Genomic DNA, 19,732 nt, shown 5'->3' with positions numbered 1-19,732 from the left:
CTTCCGGTTTTAACCAACTTTCCGTTCCTAATACTATATGCGCACTATTTCCTTCAATAAGAGATACTAATTCAGGAACCTTGCCCTGGATACTCCTGCAGTTTACCAATATTACGTCAACTTTTCCTGTTTTTGGTCTCCGAGGACGGACGTTCTTTATCAACGATGATAATGTCCTCTCTGGTAAGCCGTCAGGTATTTTATCGTTTCGCCCAAGGGGGGGTCCCTCTAACCTAAAAAACCCCCGTGTGCACGCCACACGTACTCTGCTACCCTAGTAGCTGCTTCCGGTGTGTAGTGCACGCCTGACCTGTCTAGGGGGGCCCTACAGTTCTCCACCCAATAACGGAGGTCGATGAATTTGCAACCATTATAGTCACAGAGTCGTCTGAGCCTCTGGTTTAGACCCTCCACACGGCTCCAAACCAGAGGACCGCGATCGACTCTGGGCACTATGCTGCAGATATTAAGCTCAGCTTGCACTCCGCGTGCGATGCTGGTTGTCTTCACCAAATCAGCCAGCCGCCGGAAGGAACCAAGGATGGCCTCAGAACCCAAGCGGCAGGCGTCATTCGTTCCGACATGTGCTACTATCTGCAGCCGGTCACACCCAGTGTGTTCAATAGCTGCCGGAAGGGCCCCCTCCACATTACGGACGAGACCCCCCGGCAAGCACACCGAGTGCACACTGGCATTCTTCCCCGACCTACCCGCTATTTTCCTGAGGGGCTCCATAACCCGCCTAACGTTGGAGCTCCCTATAACTAATAGGCCTACCCTCTGTGACTGTCGGGACCTTGCCGGAGAATCGGCCACTGGCCCAACAGGCGAGGCATCCTGTGGTGGCTTGGAAACGATGTCATCACCACTAGGAAGCACCCCGTACCTGTTGGAAAGGGGTAAGGCAGCTGCCACGCGGCCAGATCCCACCTTCGCCTTTCGGCCAGGCACGCGCGAGCCCACCACTGTCTGCCATTCACCCTGGAGTGATGGCTGACCGGTAAGATGCTCACTGCCGGAAGACGCAGCGACATCAGGGGTTCCATGTGACTCCAAGGCCACCGAAGTAGGCATAGGTCTCACCACAGTTGCCCCAATGCCACTACGAGCCGACGCCTGCGCCTCGAGCTCGATGAGCAAAGAGGAAAGATGAAAAGAACAAGGAAAATGCAGCCTGCAACAGCTTGCGCCCAGTTGTTCAGTGAGATTGTTTGACTATGAAAGTCATCCCTGCCATAAGATCGAATGCTGTCCATGGGGGGAGAGGTCAAAGCAGACCGGAAGGAAATGCGAGAGGTCAAAGTGATCATGAGAATGCAATTTTGTTGGATCTAAGGCCACAAACGTTCCATTGGATGAGAGGCTTTAAGGGCGTAAAAACAACTAGAGAACTGTAGAAGATGATAAAGAGAGAAGATAAAAATGACTATGCGTTAATCCCAATTGATGGAAGAGAAGACAGCTAAAACAGGGATGTGGAGAAAGGTCTATAAAATATGCCAAAGAGAAACAGAGATCCTGAACTAAAAATTAATTGTCCTTCGCCTTATGGCTACAACAGATAAAAAGTAAAATGCAGTCGACAGCCTGCGAGTCATTCGCTAAAACGGCCGATAACTCTGACAGCAAACAGAAAGTAGAATGTAAGTGGTTAAAGAAAAAGGGCATTCTGTCAGGGAATGGTGGACCGTCAAAGGTTGAGAAGTGGCGATGGCTAAAAAGAAAGTGCCCAATATGCAACCTAGGTAAAATGATCTCGTGGTGAGAGGACCGAGGCGAGGTCATCCAAGCTGCTGGGAGATGCTTAATAACCTGGAGCTTGTTCCCATGAAGGGAAGACCAAGGTGATGCCTAAGAGACACCACCTGCTGACAGACGGCAACACAGAGATCATTGGAGGGAATGTCAGAACTAGCGGGCTGAGGTGCCAATACTGCAGCCTTGGCAGCATTGTCAGAGGCCTTGTTTCCTTCAGACCGATGTGACGAGGGACCCACATAAACGTCACATTGGTTCTGTCAAGAGTGAGCAAGTGACAACTTTCCCAGACCCGTTGCACTAAGAGATGGACAGTGTACGGCACACACAGGCTTTGGAGAGCACCGAGTGTGTCTGAGCAGATGACACATCTGAGAAGCCTGTGTTGCCGGATGTACTGCATGGTCTGATACAGGGCGCAGAGCTCTGCTGTAAATACTGAGGAGTGTTCCAGAAGCCGTGCCAATGACGAAGGCACACCTGACACCGCGGTGAGTCCAAGACCCATCAGTGTACACAGAGGTATATTGCAAAGTTCTGCGAGAAGGTTGTGAAACTGAAGGCTATAGAGCGAGGTTGGAGTAGTGTTATTAGGAAGCAAATGAAGGCCAAGGTGAACACAGGCTGCTGCAAGAAGCCAAGGTGGTGAATGGTTCACGTCCATTGGGAAAGTGGCAGGTAGCGTGAAGGTAAGCTGCTGGAACAAGAGCCAAAAGCAAACTCCAGGAGGTAACAGAGAAGAGGGACGTTCTCCATACTGGCGATCAAAGGAGTCATTGAGGGAAGAGGCATAAGGTGGGTGGCCGTGCACGACAGACAAACGACATGCATATCTGCTGAGGAGAAAGTCACAGCAGTAGAACAGTAGTATTTCTGCATCTGCTGCATACAGACTCTTAACCGGGCTAGTGTAAAAGGCGCCAGTGGCCAAATGGATACCACGATGATGGATAGTACTAAGATGGCATAAGAGGGACAGACATGTAGATGCATAAACAACTGCAGGAGAGTCATGATGGGGAAAAGGGAGGAGGGAGAAAATGAAGGGGTGTCATCTTGGCAGCTGCCACAGGGCGCACAGACTGGAGGATCCTGCTCCACAAGATCTACAGAGGTGTCGGCATTCTCCCTTGGTCGGCCTGCGGAGTCTAGGGCAGAAAAACAGCTGGCAGTGCACTCCGGTAACACAGAAGTCTGGCGGGTGAGAGTATCACACAGCAACACCGCTGAAGATGATCTCCAAGTCGGCAAAGGAGGAGACCATTTGCCCTTGATTTTTTGGAGTCTTTGCGGTTGCAGATGAAGATTCAGATGTTTGTTGGCTGGAGGAATGTAGAAAGTCTTTGTGGGAATACTCTTTCTATCCTGTCCAAACTAATAGTTGTGTAGCAGGTGATTTCGCTGTGTAAGGTGAAAATATGGTGGCTTCTTGCACAGCTGGAGGAGGAGGAGACAGGGATGCTACAGTGACACTGGGTGATCTTACAACCGAGGTGCTGAATTTGATGTCGCAAGTCTGTGTGGCCATGTCCTTCATGGAGTGCAATGAAGAAAGAATCATGCTGTAAGTGCTGGATGGTAAAACAAGGGTTTCCAGCTAGCCAACAACTTGTGAGCAATAGGGTAAGGTACTTTTTCTTTCTCCCATATCTCCTAGATGGCCCGCTCATCAAGATACATGGGGCATCTTAGGGGTTAGGCTCCATGGTCGCCATTGCAACTGATACAGCAGGGAGGAGGAGGCAGGCAATTGCCCTCCTGAGCATCCCTACCACAGGTGACACATTTGGCCGGGTGTCAACAGGACATTGGAGTGTGGTTGTAATGACGACACTAGTAGCAGGGTTGTACCGTGATGACTTCATAGCCTGATTTTATGTTTGATGGAAGCACTACTCTACCAAACATGAGAAAAAGAGTGCATGTGGGCACCAAGTGTGCATCTACTGTCTTCATCACCCAATGGACGGCAGCGACACCCTCATCAAAGAGGTAATTTTGGATTTCGCCTCAGTCAGACCACCATGCAGCCTAGTGTAAATAACACCACATGAAGAATTCAGCATTCAATGGGCCTCCACATGAACAGGATAGCTGTGGAGGAGCAAAGATGCAAGCAGCAGTTGTGCTTGAGAATCACAACTAGTCTCCAAAAGCAAAGTGGCATTGCATAAACGAGAGGAGGATTTCACAGGGCCAACAACTGCATCAAAACCTTTCTGAATAATAAAAAGATTAACTGTAGCAAAGGACTGAACATCTTCAGCATGTGAAACCACGAGGAACCGAGGTGCAGTTGGGAGGGTATTTGAATCAGCCTTCAGGAGATCATAGGGAGGAAGAAGGAAAAGAGAAACCGCAATGCCAAAGTGGAGGAAGGACAGGAGAACAAGAACACAGAATGAAGAAACAGTGTAGTGGAGGGTCTGTTCTGATGCCAGGCTATTGAAAATTAAGGACATTTTCCCAAAAAATTCCAGGTATGTTAGTCACAGAAGAGGAAAGAGAAGCACGGAAGGGAAAGTGCTGGAAAGGTTGTGACCCCATGGTGGTGGTGTTGTGGTCTTCAGTCCTGATACTGGTTTGATGCAGCTCTCCATGCTACTCTATCCTGTGCAAGCTTCTTCATCTCCCAGTACCTACTGCAACCTACATCCTTCTGAATCTGCTTAGTGTATTCATCTCTTGGTCTCCCTCTACGATTTTTACCCTCCACGCTGCCCTCTAGTACTGAATTGGTAATCCCTTGATGTCTCAGAACATGTCCTACCAACCGATCCCTTCTTCTAGTCAAGTTGTGCCACAAGCTCCTCTTCTCTCCAATTCTATTCAATACCTCCTCATTAGTTATGTGATCTACCCATCTAATCTTCAGCATTCTTCTGTAGCACCACATTTTGAAAGCTTCCATTCTCTTTACAATGAATTTTCTGCACCGAAGTATATGCCTATGTTGCAATATGCTTGGCAAAAGGCAGGTTATGACATTTACATACACAAATAATTATTTGAAAATGTAATTAATGTGGCATTTGATACTAGACTGCTTTAACGCGGAAGCGACTTTGAATGTAAAAGCGTGGCTTTAGTGATGTTTGCGCATTGTTCTCTTCCAATTTGTTTCAATCACCTCATCAAAATCTGCCATCTGTACTATGAGGACTAATATAAGCACAATCAGTTGTGTTGGATGTGTGGGTTTTGCACTATTATAATTACTTTAACCACAGGGTTTTTGGCACGGGTGATTGAAAATGTACATGTCAAACATATCCCATTTACCTGTCGACGTCTTAAGTGGTATAGTTTGAACTTACGCCACTGTGCCTGCTATTGTTTTCAGTTGTCTCAATTCAATTGTCAAAATTCAGAACACAAGTGTGGGCTGCTGTCCTGCAAGGAGGAAGCAGGGCTCGATTCTTGCGCACCACCTCACCCCTCTGGTGGTCCTAATTCTAGTTAGTAACATAGAAGCACTGAGTAACTTAGAAGTAGATATCCTTAGTGTAGTGAAGCACCTTAAATCACTTCATAAATCCCAGTCTACCAATCAAGACAGAATACCAATTAGGTTTCTTGAGGACGCTGATACAACAGTTCCATACTTTGCAATCACACACAACCACTTACTTGATGAAAGATCATACCAATTACTGGAAAGTTGCACAGCTCCCACCAATATTTAATGAGAGGAAACAGTATTAATCCACTTAATTACAGATCCATACCAAAAACTTCAATTTGCAGCAGAACTTTGGAACATATACTATGTTCAGACAACATGAATATCTTGGCGGCAGATTCAGAAAATACCGCTCTTACGAAACATAACTAGCTCTTTATTCACACCAAATAATGGGTGTTATTGGCAGGGGGTCTCATTTTGATTCCATATTTTCGTATATCCATAAGTCTTTCAACAGCGTTTCTCACAAGAGACTTCTAACCAAATTGCATAGAGTATCACTTCAATTGCGTGACTTGATTTGTGATTTCCTGTCAGAAAATTCACAGTTCATAGTCACTGACGTGAAACAGTAAAAACCAAAGTGAAGCTGGCATCCCCCGAAGGATATGTTACGCCTACTGATGTCCCTAATCTATGTACATGATTTAGGAAACAATCTGAACAGCCATCTTAGATTGTTCACAGATGATATCATCATTTACCATTCAGTAAACTCATCAGAAGATCAAAACTAATGGTAACATGACTTAGGCATGAAATCTGTATGGTGAGAAAAGTGACAGTTGTTTCTGAATAAAGCAAAGCGTGAGGTCATCCACGTAAGTGTGAAAACAAATCCTTTAAATTTCAGTTACACAATAAATCATGCAAATTTAAAGGCTGTCACAATTCAACCAAATACCTAGGAATTACCATTACAAACAAATTCAATTGGAATGCTATAGAGGATGATGTGGGGAAGACAAAACAGAGACTGCATTTTGTAGACAGAACACTTACAAGATGCAACAAGGTCTACTAAAGAGACATCTCACACTATGCTTGTACATCTTTTGCTGTGTGGCATGGGATGTTTACTGGACACGATTGATGGAGGATACTGATAAAGTCTAACGCCAAAGAACGGCAGCTTGTTTTGTATATCATGAAATATGGGACATAGTGTCATGGATATAAGTGGGTTGGGGTGGCATTCATTAAAACAAAGAGGCTTTTCGTTGCAAAAAGATCTTTTCACAAAATTTTAACCACCAACTTCTCCTCTGAATGCAAAAATATTCTACTTTCACCCACTTACATAGAAAGAAATGATCATTGTGTTACAATAAGAGAGATTAAGAGCTCATGCAGGAAGATTTTGAACGTTCATTTTTCACCAGGTGCTGTTAGAGAGTAGAACGGTACAGAAATAGTCTGAAGGTTATTCGAAGCCCCATCTGCAGGCACTTAAATGTGAATTGCAGAGCAGTCATTTCGAAGACTGTTTACACTTGTGGCCAGTTGCCATTTTGTGATGCCCATTAATTGCGCTACAGCGAGAGGAAAACGAAACCTGTAAACATATTTTGACCAAGCCAAAATTCTTTCCTAATATGCAAACCAAGTTATTTTTCGTTCTACTTCTATGCTAAGTGCCCTCTTGGTTCTATTCATACCATTGTCATCTATGCATTGCACAGCTATGAATGTCCACAAAAGTTATCATCAAATTGGGTGAAAAAAGTAATGTTGAAAAACACCTTAAATCTAGGAAGCATTCAGTTCACTGTCAGGCAAATGCTGCTGCTTCTCAAGAGAAACAAACATTTATAAAATAGATGTGAATTTTGCCAGAGAGTATACACATATTACTAAAAATAGATGCTATGTTTTCAGGTCTCTACTGATAGCATAAATAATTTGAAAAAAGTAATACAAAAAGTACTGTTGAATTTTGCATAAGAATCTAAGTAAGACACTAAATATCTCAAAACATGAATAATGTGTTACACAATTTTGGCTCTAAGGGAGTATAGATGTTCTTAATGCATGAGGGTATTACAAAATGGTACTAAAGAGCCACGGTGGCCAAGAGACTGGACTCTTATCTGGGTGGAGCAAGCTTCAAAAAACCATTTGGTCATCCAGATTTAGGTTTTCCTAAATTGAATAAAGTAAAAGCAGGATTAGTTTCTGCAATGATAATCCATTTCATTTAGAAGTTGACAACTGACATCACTGACAGGATACTGAAACCTCATCATCCAACCTCACTTTTAGTTTATGCCTTTACAACGATGGAGTCGAACGTATTGCTGCATCTTGATATTTATTTGCAACACCAAACTGTCATACACTGACCAAAACTGAAATACTGCAACTTGTACTAATCTCACCTTGAAGAATAATCACTAAAATTACTCATTCAATGAAAATGAAATAATCAATTGGATAATTTGGCAAATTTCATAACCATAAATAGATTTTCACACTACAAAAAATAGTAAATTTACCTTGCTGAAAGTCAGAGGCATCTGGATTGCTTCTGATTTATTTTCCCCATTCTTGCCAATGTCTGGTATTGCACCACTTGCTTTATTGAAGACCAGTGGATTGTCTTCCCCATCATCACCAATTTTTCGATCTATAAACCCAGTATATAATTGAATTGTTACACATCTAATAATAATTAAAATTCTTTTACAGAATCTGAAAGTTAGCACACATGCTGTCAGGCAAAAAAAAATTACATACTATGTAGATTTTGTCACTGTGCAAGCAAAAAAGTTTAAACAATAATGCTAAAATTTGTTAAACAGAAGTTTTCCTTCACATTCAACAGTAAAACAGTTTTGAAACCATTACAAAACTCACCTCTGCTTTTATCCGCTCTGGATGTCTTCATGTTTGCAAATTTACATTTTACAGCCAAATCAGGAGGGGCAGTCTTGTAATTTGTGTTTTCAAAAATTATTGTCTGAACAGGAGGCGATGTTCCATCCAATACTGTTTTATCTGTGGCCTGTAAGATGTATTACAAACACAGTTACAATTTTATAATTCTAGTGCTAATGCTATTTACATTACTCTATAATGCCCAATAAATAGATGGGAGTTTAAGCAGAAAAAATCCCCCCTTCCTTCTCTTTTTCTCTGACTAAATAGGTAAGATGAAAAGCAGTGAAAGAGTTTAAAGCAAACAAGAATAATCAAAAGAAATAATACGTATGAAACACAATTTCAGGTAGTACATTAATGCAAATATCGTACACTTTTAGTATACTACACATCAGGAAATGTGAACCTGAAAACAATAACTCACATTACTTTCATTTTAAAACACACTGATATTGAGAGGACTATAGTGCTCATGAAAAATAGTTTCTAATGACTGAGAGATTTTCTAATATTTATTTCAGTGTGCTATGGCTGCTGCCACCGTTTGATAGGCAAGTTTCCTGTTCTCTCTGTACCTATTCAAAGAACTGGTACTTAATAACTAAGCTTTGCATAATTCATAAAATAAGCTTTTGTCACAGTTTAGTAGCAGATATAGGTTCCAATAGCTTTTAACTAGAATAAGATTGCATATAATTCACATTAGAGAATTCTGTAACTAAAAATTTCATGAAAATAATTATATATGGCTCTTAGCCAACATGTTTAAACAACCATATTAGGCATTTCCCTTTATGGTCTAGTGTTTATCACTGTTTACTTCCAACACTGAAGTGCCAACCTTGATTCCCTGAGACCACTTCGGATCTTTAACTGATGACACATGTCTTTAACAGCATTCACTTGGCCTCATGAGATCAAATAATGAGCTGGATAATATGGAAAAAATAAAGGAAAGGCAACAACACACCTACAGCAGGCTGATGCGCTGCACATAGAAACATGCAACTTTACTAGCTTTTGAGCTAGTATAATGCTATTTCTGTTGAATGCTTCTAAGCACCAGATGCTTGTCAGCTACAGGTTACTGGCTGACTTTCCTTTATTTTACATATTATCTATCCAGGAATTTTCATTGTCGTTATTCATATAAGAACCTGCTCAAATTAAATAAGCCCACAAAATCAAACTGGAAAGCATCCAGCATGTTGGGAGCCACCCAACTTACAAACATTTTATATCTGTCTGCTGGTAAGCTGAAATTGAAGAAATAGCACAACAGAATAGAAGTGACAAAAATTTATTGCTCTTAGCCTTTATATGACATTGTAAAGTGGAAGGCAGCCCTATAGTGCTGGTGGTCTTTTTTTTTTTAAAAAAAAAAGAATTTAGTAGCTATTTGAGTGTAATCCCTCAATGTTGACTGTAGGAAATGGATATTTCTGATCAGTTATATACCAGCATCAGACTCAAGGGCAAGTCACAACATTTGAATCACAGATTTACTTCAAACTTTGTATGCTTTTAGTACAACAAAATGTGCAACTAGTAACACATTTTACGAGTAGAATATGTACCGGTGCATTGCGATTCTATCCACAAGATAGCGGCAGTCAAGTGATTAGCTTTCAAACTCCATAATCTTTTGATTGCTGACCCAACACTGGGTTATATTATTTCATATACATGACATCTGAAAAGCAATGCATTGAGAAAACACGTGTATCTGCATGAACTTTTATTGAATTTCTGGGGTACTCTGCTGTTTACTAATTTTAATTACAACAGCAAATTTATAATATAATTATCACTAAGTAAATGACACAGCACACAAAGTTTTCCTCAAAATATATGCCTGTCATGGTATGCAAAACTCCTTATACCAGTGTGGTTAATGTACTTTGTAACTGCTTTGTACCTGGATGCTTTAACTAGCAGACACAGGTTTCAAGTATGAAGGGAAAGCTTGGAAAGCCCAAGTCAAACATTGATAAATATGGGTGTAGATAACTCTGTTCAGTAACACAATGAGTAGTTAAAATATACCAGAACATAAGGGTAATGCACAAAAATCGAAATTGTCACACGTGCTTTTGAGAACAAAGTGTACATGCAAATATTTTTAAAATTAGAAAATTTACATTTTTTTCTGCAAAAATGGAGGTGACTCCCAATTCGTTGACTACTGTGGATGATGAATGTCATCAAGATTCAATGATTAATGCAGTTGCAAAACGTTGATTAAAAGATGCATTCTTGTACTGTGGAAGCCTTCAAGAGGCAGACCCTATTCGCAAATCATGACAAGCATACATGTTTTGTTATTTACCTGTTGATCATTATAAAGATAATATTTGTTGTAATAATTACAAATAGTAAACAGTCAAGTAATATCGACAATTCAATGAACATTTGTGGAAATACATGTTTTTTCATTAAATTACCTTCCAAGTGCCACCTATATGAAATAATATGACCAGGAAGAAGAAGAAGAAACAGAAGTGCAGGACCCAGTCCAGCGATAACAGAGTTTCAACGCTAACCACCTGCCTGCAGTCATCTAGAGTTCAGAGCTGCGATGCATTGGTAGATACTCTAAACATAAAACTCCTCTTGTGATTTTCTTGAAACTGTAGCAGTAGTACACCATACAATATGCAAATAATGTTGTCCTAATAAGCTGCTAAACGTGTACAAAGTTTGAAGTAAATCTATGATCTGAACATTGTGGCCTCCCCTTGTCAGTTAATGGATTTGACGTAGGCCCTCATCACAAAGCCTTACCTTGAAATTAAAATCAACCAGAGCACTATTCTTAAATAACTGATTTCATTACTCTTCCTTCAAATTTCTGGTGAGCACTTTCAATTCTACTTCAATCTCGTGTCATCTGCCAAGCAATGTTAACAAAATAATATTGAATGTTGCGCATTGGGAACCTGTTTATTCCTCAAGTAAGACAAATGAAAAGTGAGGAAAACATTGTAAGAGCACATACTACGTATGACAACTACAAAGAACACCTACCTAATGCAAACATCATGACAAGTGACAGAAAACATTACAGCACAAATATAAATTGTGAACCATTTGCAGCACAGTAATCCCACCTTGCTTGTGGCTGAAGAAAGTAAGGTATCTTAGAAGTTGATGAACTTGTGCAGACTACTCAATACGGATGCAAGATGAACAAACCAACAATAGTAGCCGAGATGAAACACAATAGTCAAATAATGCTATTAAAAAAGCTTATGTTTGTCAATGACCTACAGACAGCAGTCTTCTGGGTGTCACACGGGGCATTGTGCTTTCATATTTTATGAATGATCCCCAACCCCACAACCACATACACATGCAAAGTCATTAATATAACAGAAATCGATATGAAACAGTTTTTTATATCTGTAATCCCATAAACAGAGGGCTGGTGTTCTTACTAAACCCATAACCAAATCAACATTTTTGAAAAATTTAACCCTCCAAACAAATGGCTTGCAAAAATTAAATCTCTGAGGATGTGTAGATAAACAAAGCCATCACACTATATTGGTAAATTTCATTCTTACACAATACCAATACAAGTGTTTACATCAACATTCATCCCTCACTCTCAACACACTGTGCTAATCTTGATGCTTTGAGATTTTTTTCGAGACCTGAATCTATCACAGAACTAAAAAATGAAATCCATCAATCAACTGAGCAACAAAACATATTCTGTGGTATATTTAGTGCAATTGCAGAAAAAACCCTACTCCCGATAAAGTTCATCAGAGTTAGCTGATCTGCATATTAGGCCCTCTGTATCTGCCACCTCCCACCTAACTTTCCCATTATTAAGTAGAAGAACATTCAAATAAAATTATACGTAAGAGTCTATTGTGAAAAGTATTCCGTTCCCCAATTACTAAGAGACATATAATAACTAACTTCACTGGTGGTAGGAGAAACAGATAACTGAGGAAGGTAAATAAGAGGAATGAGATGTGGTTAAACGTTCATGCAGTTTATTATTATTGTTCCTGATTATGACTCATGTCTATTACGAATCAGAACCGTTTTCTTGTTTTACAGTTCACAAAATTAAATTTAATGCCCTTTTGTAGTTGCCTTTCATTATTAGATGCTTACCTGTGAACTTTAAACAAACACAATTTAATTCTGTAACACATCACAGAAAAAATTGAACAGTGATGACTAACTTACCTCTCTAGCTGTTTTTGCCTGGACACTTTCACTATTTGGTGTACTACGATGGCTGCTGGTTCCAGATTGTGGCTGCTGATCACTTACTTCCATAGCACTGCATAAAAAAAGCAGATGATAAACTGAAACCACATAGTTGCAAGTAAGATCTTAAATAATTATAATTTCAGTAAACTCTAACAAACGTCAGGACGCCTTCTTTAAACACTCACTGATACAAGCCAACTTATTTGCCTCTTTATTTAGTCAAAAGACATTACTACATGAAGAAATGTTTTTGTGACGCGGTTGGCAGTACACTAAGGAACAGTTTCAATGTACCTAGATATACCCTTATGAATGGCACAGCATTGACTTGGGGTTGAATGGCAGGAAATGTGCCAGGTATCAATTTGCATTGGGGGCATTACCAGTACAAGACAGATTTGAGATTTTTTTATTTTGATTGTTTTATTGCAATGTTAAAAACCATGAAAAATTGTGGTTAAGTTTAAAAAACATTCACTAACTGCAGTGTTATGGTATCCTAGTTAAGACAAATGTAGTGGTTTCATTACTTTACACCAAATGCAACCTATTCATGACAGCCAAATGGGGCGGCAGATGTAGGATTAAAGTAGAAGACTACTATCACTAATTTCTACCACAAAAATGAGGAGACTGTCTTTTCTACTGATATACACTAATGAAACATACAAATAACAAAATGAATTTACAGCTTTTTGATTAATTTCCTACATTATAGGATCCAGAAATCTGAAACTGGCTCTTGTTGATAAACGTATTACAAAGATTTATTCAAAAGAAATTCTTCAAAATATAAGTTTTCCACCTTGTTAAATTATAAGATTCAATTCCACAAATAACGTAACTTCTTATGAATTTGAACTTCTTATGAATTTTATTTTCATTTATTTAATTTTAGTACGAAAATAATATTTGGGTTTCGTGTCCTGTTCAGGATGGGATGGTTGAGCAGATGTTCTGGCAGGAAAGGAAATCTGAAGTGTGCGTTCACAAGAATCATCCGGGCATTTGTCTTAACTTGTGTAAAGAAACAGAAAATTAAATCTGGATGTCCAAATGGGGACTTGAACCATTGTCCACATGGGAGTCCAGTATCTATTTCACTACTCCCTGCCCCCCCCCCCCCCCCCCAAAAAAAAGGGGGTATAATTAGAAATGTGCTAAGGGTGGAAGACAACTGAAAAATTTTAGTGAGAGAGAGTGAGAGAGAGAGAGAGAGAGAGAGAGAGAGCAAAGGTATGCAGAAGTCATATTCCTAAAGTGAGAATGAATCAATGTAGAATGGATAGAGAGCAGAGAATAGATACTAATGTTACAGAAGTTCACAATATCAAAATGAATTTATGGGTAGATGTTAATAAATAAGTTATTTCAATGTAAATGTCTCAACCACATCACTAAATCATGAATGAAATTTTAATTGTTGCTATTAAGATATTGCTGAATCTGAATTTGCCTTTATACAGCATGTTCTTTTCCTTACCAGTGATCAACCTGACTCCCTAATACAACTGCTAATTGTTGTAAGTTTGGAACAGTTCCTGTAGCTGGTGAATTTGGTCGCAATGATGCATTAATTGGTTTTGTCCATGCATTCACCGGAGGTGGAGGTGCAGGACTGTTCATATCTGTAAAATGAAAAAATTACAAATAAACTAATTTGTTCATCACTTCCAGTACAAAAATTAATAATAAATGACATTAAGATATCTCGCTTCTGCACATGCTAACAATAATACCAAGTATGGTGTACAAACTATCAAATTAATGCATTCTACTCTAATATATTTCCAAATCAACAAATTCATTTGCTCACACCTTTTGTTGGGAAGAGACGGCTTTGCTTGCTTGTGTCTGGAGCTCCCACATGGGCACCTGAATTCTGTTGCTCAGCCATCTTCATCCTCTGTTTGACAAACCGAGGGGGAAGTTTGTTCTGTCGCTGACGTTCTGTAGGGAACTTGGCTGCCGGAGCTGTTGGTGCGGAAGAAGTAGTAGGCACCGCAGCTATGGTAGATGGTGGACCAGAACCTGCACTTCCTTGGTTTTGTGACCCAACTGCTGTAGCCTGATGCTGTTGTTGCTGCTGCTGCTGCTGCTGCTGCCTTTGCTGCTGGGCAGCTGGCTGCTGGGAGGGTTGCTGCTGCTGCTGCTGCTGCTGCTGCTGTGTTGGTGGTGTTGGTGTTGGTGATGGTTGCTGCTGCTGGGACTGGGGCTGTCGTTGTACTTGCTGTTGAGAAATTTCTTGTTGAAGGACAGTTTTGCCTGTTATTTGCTGTTGCTGCTGTGGAACAGACTGTGCTGTCATTCCTGAAGGTGACCCCTGGCGTTGTGGCTGGGTAACAAGATGCTGAGATTGTTGCTGAGCTGGAGGTTGCCCCTGCTGTGGTGTTGCTGGCGAGGAAGATGGTGATGGTGCTGTGGTTGCTGGAAGCCCTTGCGGTAGTGGAGTCTGTTGTGCCTGAGCCTGAGGTTGTGGCTGCAGCTGCTGTGGAGGAGGATGGTTCGATTGTTGCGTACTCCCGGGCTTAGATTTTCGTGGCTCCTTTTCCCGGGGAGGGCGACCAACCGGCTTCGTGTCCTCAGAATTTCCTTTCTGGCGCGCTTCCTTCACATTCTTCTTACTTCGCACTTCTTGAAAGCCGCTGTCTGCACCAAAAGCGAAATTCCCATCCTCGACTGTCACTTCAGGCTGGTCATCAACTATCACCACACCTACATAGCACAGGCAACACAAACAACACTCACACCCAATCAGATAACAAATCTGCACAGGAAAAACTACAATAGCATTCACAAGGAAACAGAATGGATTGGAACAATGAGAGACTACCTGAAGTTACAGGTTTGCCCAATTATGACAAAGTAAGGTTCATTTCACAACTAAGCATTCACTAAGAGGAATAATTACAACAGTTATGAACTATCACTAGACATCACTGACACACATCTCTACTATTAGCACATTTCCTAAACAATGTTTTAGGAACAGGCACAAAGTCAAACACAGATAATGAATGACAAAACATGGATAGTCTAAACGTACTTTTCAGAAAGACTGACATACGATAATTCCCCAACTGACAGATACACAATTTATTATACACTGCATGCATATTATCAATAAATTTTTGATTAGTTACAGGCAACAACAGAACATAATGTAAGACTACACAAAGGTAATGAAATAGGGAGGCATGTGGGCAGTAGTAATTTATTACCTCAAAGGCAACTTGAGTGCATCCGTTCATTTATCAAATGGGTAATGTGATCAATCTCAAAGTACCTGTACTTAAGAAACAGCTGACAGCAGAGGTATTTTCAAATTACTGCTACATTAAGAGCTTGAAGTGTTTTGTTGGCAACTTTACCAAAAGGATTATTTAACATTCAATGTTGTGCACACAATTGTACTATAAGTACTATTACTATTCTAAAAGCAAATTTAAATTGAAAAGTCATCAAAGTGTGCAGCCAGTTTCTAGAAAAATACACTTGGCCATCATAGCTGAAGATAAAATTTTTGCTTCAAACTTTGAGAGGAAGGGAACTGGGAACTGTATGCACTCCCCACCCCTCCCCCAAAACCAGAAAGGAGGAGGAATTCCAAGAAAGGAAGGGGATAGCTTAGTAATTGTAAGGAAAATGGGCTAAATGGTAAAATAATAAAAATTATTATTCTTGAATGCTGTATGGCAAAAATTATTCTTCTTCAATGCTGTATGCCAAAGTAATTTGAGACATACAGTAGAGGAATAATTATTCAAAGAAAACAAACGCAAAAGCCATTGAGATGACACAAAGAGAAATAATCCACCTGCAACAATTTTTTAAAACAGAATATGAAGGCCACCTTTAACTTCAAAAAATCTAATATATTAACGTTCAGTATGCGAACACACAATTAAAACTGAAATTCAGCTTATCAATGGTACTGATCTTATGCTTTTAGATTAACCAGTAGAAAGAGCAATGTGAAAGTACTGCACTTGTTCAAAATCCACCAAGCAACATAAGAGAGAGAGAGACTAAAAGGAAAGTTCATCTACCTCAGAAGAACCACAAGTGAAGCAACAAAATAATTTCATAATTAATAAATTTATGTGATATCATCTTCAAATCTTTTATGTGCCATGACACCATATAGACACTCATGGTTGGCACATTAGGCTTTAGTAGTAGTAGTAGTAGTAGTAGTAGTCGTAGTAGGGAGGGGGGGAGGAGGAGGAGCAGCAATTAGTTTTACTGGAAAGAATGTTGCAGTACAGGATGTGGGTGGATAATTTCCATCTTTCCCAATGCAGACCTCCAAATATCAAATATATCTCACTTCGTATCATATACAATTTGGGATTGTGCAAGAAAGCCTTTTGACAGTGTACAGACTCCGTAACTTCTTAATTTTAAAATATGTTGATAACATGTAAAAGGACGCCTTCCAACTATTTTGGACAAAATAGTACTCAGAATCATTAATAGATATTTACTGTGAAAAGTAAATATTCTGACATGGTTGTATGCAAACAGAACTTGTTGAAATGACTACCATATGCACACTGGAGTCAGAGTACAATGAATTTCTCGTACAATCTGTATGTATTAACTTACAGAAGAATAATTTGTCAGTACATATGTGATGCACTTGTGGAGTTAAGTGTGTGTCCCTGGTATGTAAAGCAATAGAAATGACAGTACCAGTGAAGCCATATAGTTGGAAATCAATATGATATAATAATACCTAGGGTAATGGGTGCCAAAAATGACAAGACATTGCAAATCACATTCTAAACTAATCTGTACAACAACACACTCCAGTTGTGGACATGTAGAATGCATTTTACAGATGCAGAGTTGTTGCACATAAGAATCTGTGCTCACTAACATCAAAATATTTGATGAGAATGGCCGTTTTATTTGTTTTCTATTAGCACTTGGGATTTTGGCAACAGTAGGACCTGTTTGAAAGGAAGGGACTGAAATTATTTTGTCTAAAATGTATTAAAGTCAAATTGGTTAGATGACTAGTATTAATTTAGTAAATGCCCTATCATAGATTACACACTGACCAAAACAAAAATACCTATTGTCTATCCCGTCACACTCGTCACCACTTTATGAACTGCTCTCTCTCTCACTCACACACACACACACACACACACACACACACCACACACACACACACAAGGTTGTTATTGATTTGGAACTGGAACTCTCGAGAAATCTGCCCAGTATCTGAAATTATCAATATAAAATTATACCAGTCCCATAAGTTACAGGTGCTTCTATATACAATCATTAAATGCACAGTTACTTACGTGATCAGGATAGAAGTGTTAGATAAACTTTTGATATGTCTGTCTTTCATTCATATGGGTCCTGATTATTTGCGTAGATTTGTAGATGGTGCTTTTTAACATAACTAGACCTTCATATAACCAGAAACACAAAAATTATTGTTCAATTCTGTTTTGAAGAAAAAAGATACTACTATTTCTTCCCCTTCAAAATTCATCACGGACTCAGCACAGCCCACCTCACAGTCATTCTCAAAACACAAACAGCATTTTTGCAAGACAATTCTTTCTTTATCAACAAAATTAAAAAATATTAGAATACTGAACTCTGAAAACTACATCCTCTTTCTTCCCCCAAGCTGACAAAAGGAAGTGTTCGAGAAGTGCTGGAAGCTAGGAGGGAAAGGGGGAGGGGGGGGCAGGAGGGGTGCATAGTGTCTTTAGTTCGTTGTTATTGTGCCATGAAAATATTTATTACCTGATAAATATTCACCATACTTCATCTGTGTAACGGAAATTAATTATTTTTGTAAAATGTTTTGATCCCACTGTGTAATGAGTTTTCCTACACCTAAACCTGTGCTGCCCTGACCAACGTATTTCCTTCAATGGTAAACTGACAACCAAAACTAACAGAAAATTTTGATCATAAGCAACTATCTTTCCTCTAAAGACAAAGTTATCTAAGCTAGTACTTGAAATAGTTTTGTAATAATGAAACTTACTTGCATAGTTGTTAAGATCATATTTCTCCAAAGCATTTGTCTTGTCTTTTTCTACTTTTTTCTTAGCTGAATTAGGTTCATTGACTGCCTGTGCAACTATTGTACTGTTATTAACTTTATTTTCATCCACTTTGTTGACTGAATTTGGTAATTCTTTTGCTCCATACTTATTACCCACTGTTGCTGGGTTGTTAGTGATGCCACGGTTCTGTGAACGGTTGTCTTGGGATGAAGCACCCCTCTGTGCCATACCTCCCCCACTATTATCACTTGTATTTCCAACATTGCCTACAGGTTTTTCTGAAACAGGCATTCTCGCAGAATGACTTCCTCCACCTCCAGAACCACCTTTATTGTTCTTTGCCCTACGGCTCATGCTGTGTGAATCACGTGACTGAGGGTATGTATGTTTCCCATTATGAGTACCCACATTTCTTTCTCGGTCCTCTGTTTCACTGTTTTCAGAAGTGGTTTCCCAACATTCATCACCACCATCAAAATTATGCGTATTCTGGTTTGAAGGCCCTCCAAATGCCCGTTGAGATGTCCTACCTTGCCCGTGACCCCCTCCTCGACTGCCGTTGCCTCCTTTGCTTCTGCTGGAGTCTCTACGTTCACTCTCCGACTTCCGCTGCATTCGAGGAGGTATGTGCCCCGACATCTTGTTAGGACCTGGGTGATGTCTCACACCACTACCTATAATTCCAGCAGATAGTACTTGCTGCTTCTGTTTTATTTTGTCTTCATTGCTAATGATCTCACCTCCGAGATCGTCTTTGTTTATTTCATTTACAACAGGCTCCATATTTTTCTGGTTTTCTTTCGCAGTATCAGGAATAACTATTTTTGTTTCTTCAGAAGGTTGTCCAAAGGGACTTTTTGATGAAGGAGGACCATAACCATCCATACGTTTTCCCAAACTTCCACGAAACCTGAAACCACCACGTCCCCTACGTGAGGGTTCACCACGTGGGGCAAATCCTTCACGACCACTTCTAGCACTTTCATAAGTACGTTTCTCAAATCTACGAGAATCAGATGACTGAGTGACTTTCTCCCCTTCGGGTCTCCTCGTATCTCTGTTGCGTTCATCTTTTTCTGTCTTTTTTGTGTTCTGTTTGGGTGACCTGCAATTTAAAAAAAAACTTCTTATAACAATTAAATGTGAAATTTTCCGGAACACTTTAAACAAAAAGAACTAATATTTAAAAACAAAAGAAATATTTACATTTTTACAGTACTCCAATTATAATTTTCATTTAACAGTCAGGTAATGAAGAACTGATGTCAGAACAGACTTGCAGAATAGTTGAGAGAAAAGTAAAACATCTCAAAAGATGTACCAATTATTAATAAAACAAATGATGAATTTGAAT

The 19,732-nt window shown here is 39.8% G+C and overlaps 1 protein-coding gene across 1 annotated transcript in view; it reads right to left on the bottom strand.

The window, feature by feature from the left end:
• Positions 1 to 19,732, bottom strand: part of LOC126184982 (protein PRRC2C-like) — a 237,944-nt gene that overhangs the window by 65,943 nt on the left and 152,269 nt on the right. Inside the window, exons 21-26 of the mRNA XM_049927684.1 lie at positions 18,357 to 19,483; positions 14,156 to 15,052; positions 13,821 to 13,965; positions 12,311 to 12,407; positions 8,081 to 8,228; positions 7,720 to 7,850 (exon numbers count right to left, since the gene is read on the bottom strand). Of these exons, the coding sequence (XP_049783641.1) occupies positions 7,720 to 7,850; positions 8,081 to 8,228; positions 12,311 to 12,407; positions 13,821 to 13,965; positions 14,156 to 15,052; positions 18,357 to 19,483 (2,545 nt within the window). The remainder of the gene's footprint in view (positions 1 to 7,719; positions 7,851 to 8,080; positions 8,229 to 12,310; positions 12,408 to 13,820; positions 13,966 to 14,155; positions 15,053 to 18,356; positions 19,484 to 19,732) is intronic.

Source organism: Schistocerca cancellata, chromosome 4, assembly GCF_023864275.1.
Source record: "Schistocerca cancellata isolate TAMUIC-IGC-003103 chromosome 4, iqSchCanc2.1, whole genome shotgun sequence".
Lineage (NCBI taxonomy): Eukaryota > Metazoa > Arthropoda > Insecta > Orthoptera > Acrididae > Schistocerca > Schistocerca cancellata.
Note: the sequence above shows the minus strand (reverse complement) of the source record. Positions and strands in the feature narration are given on the sequence as shown.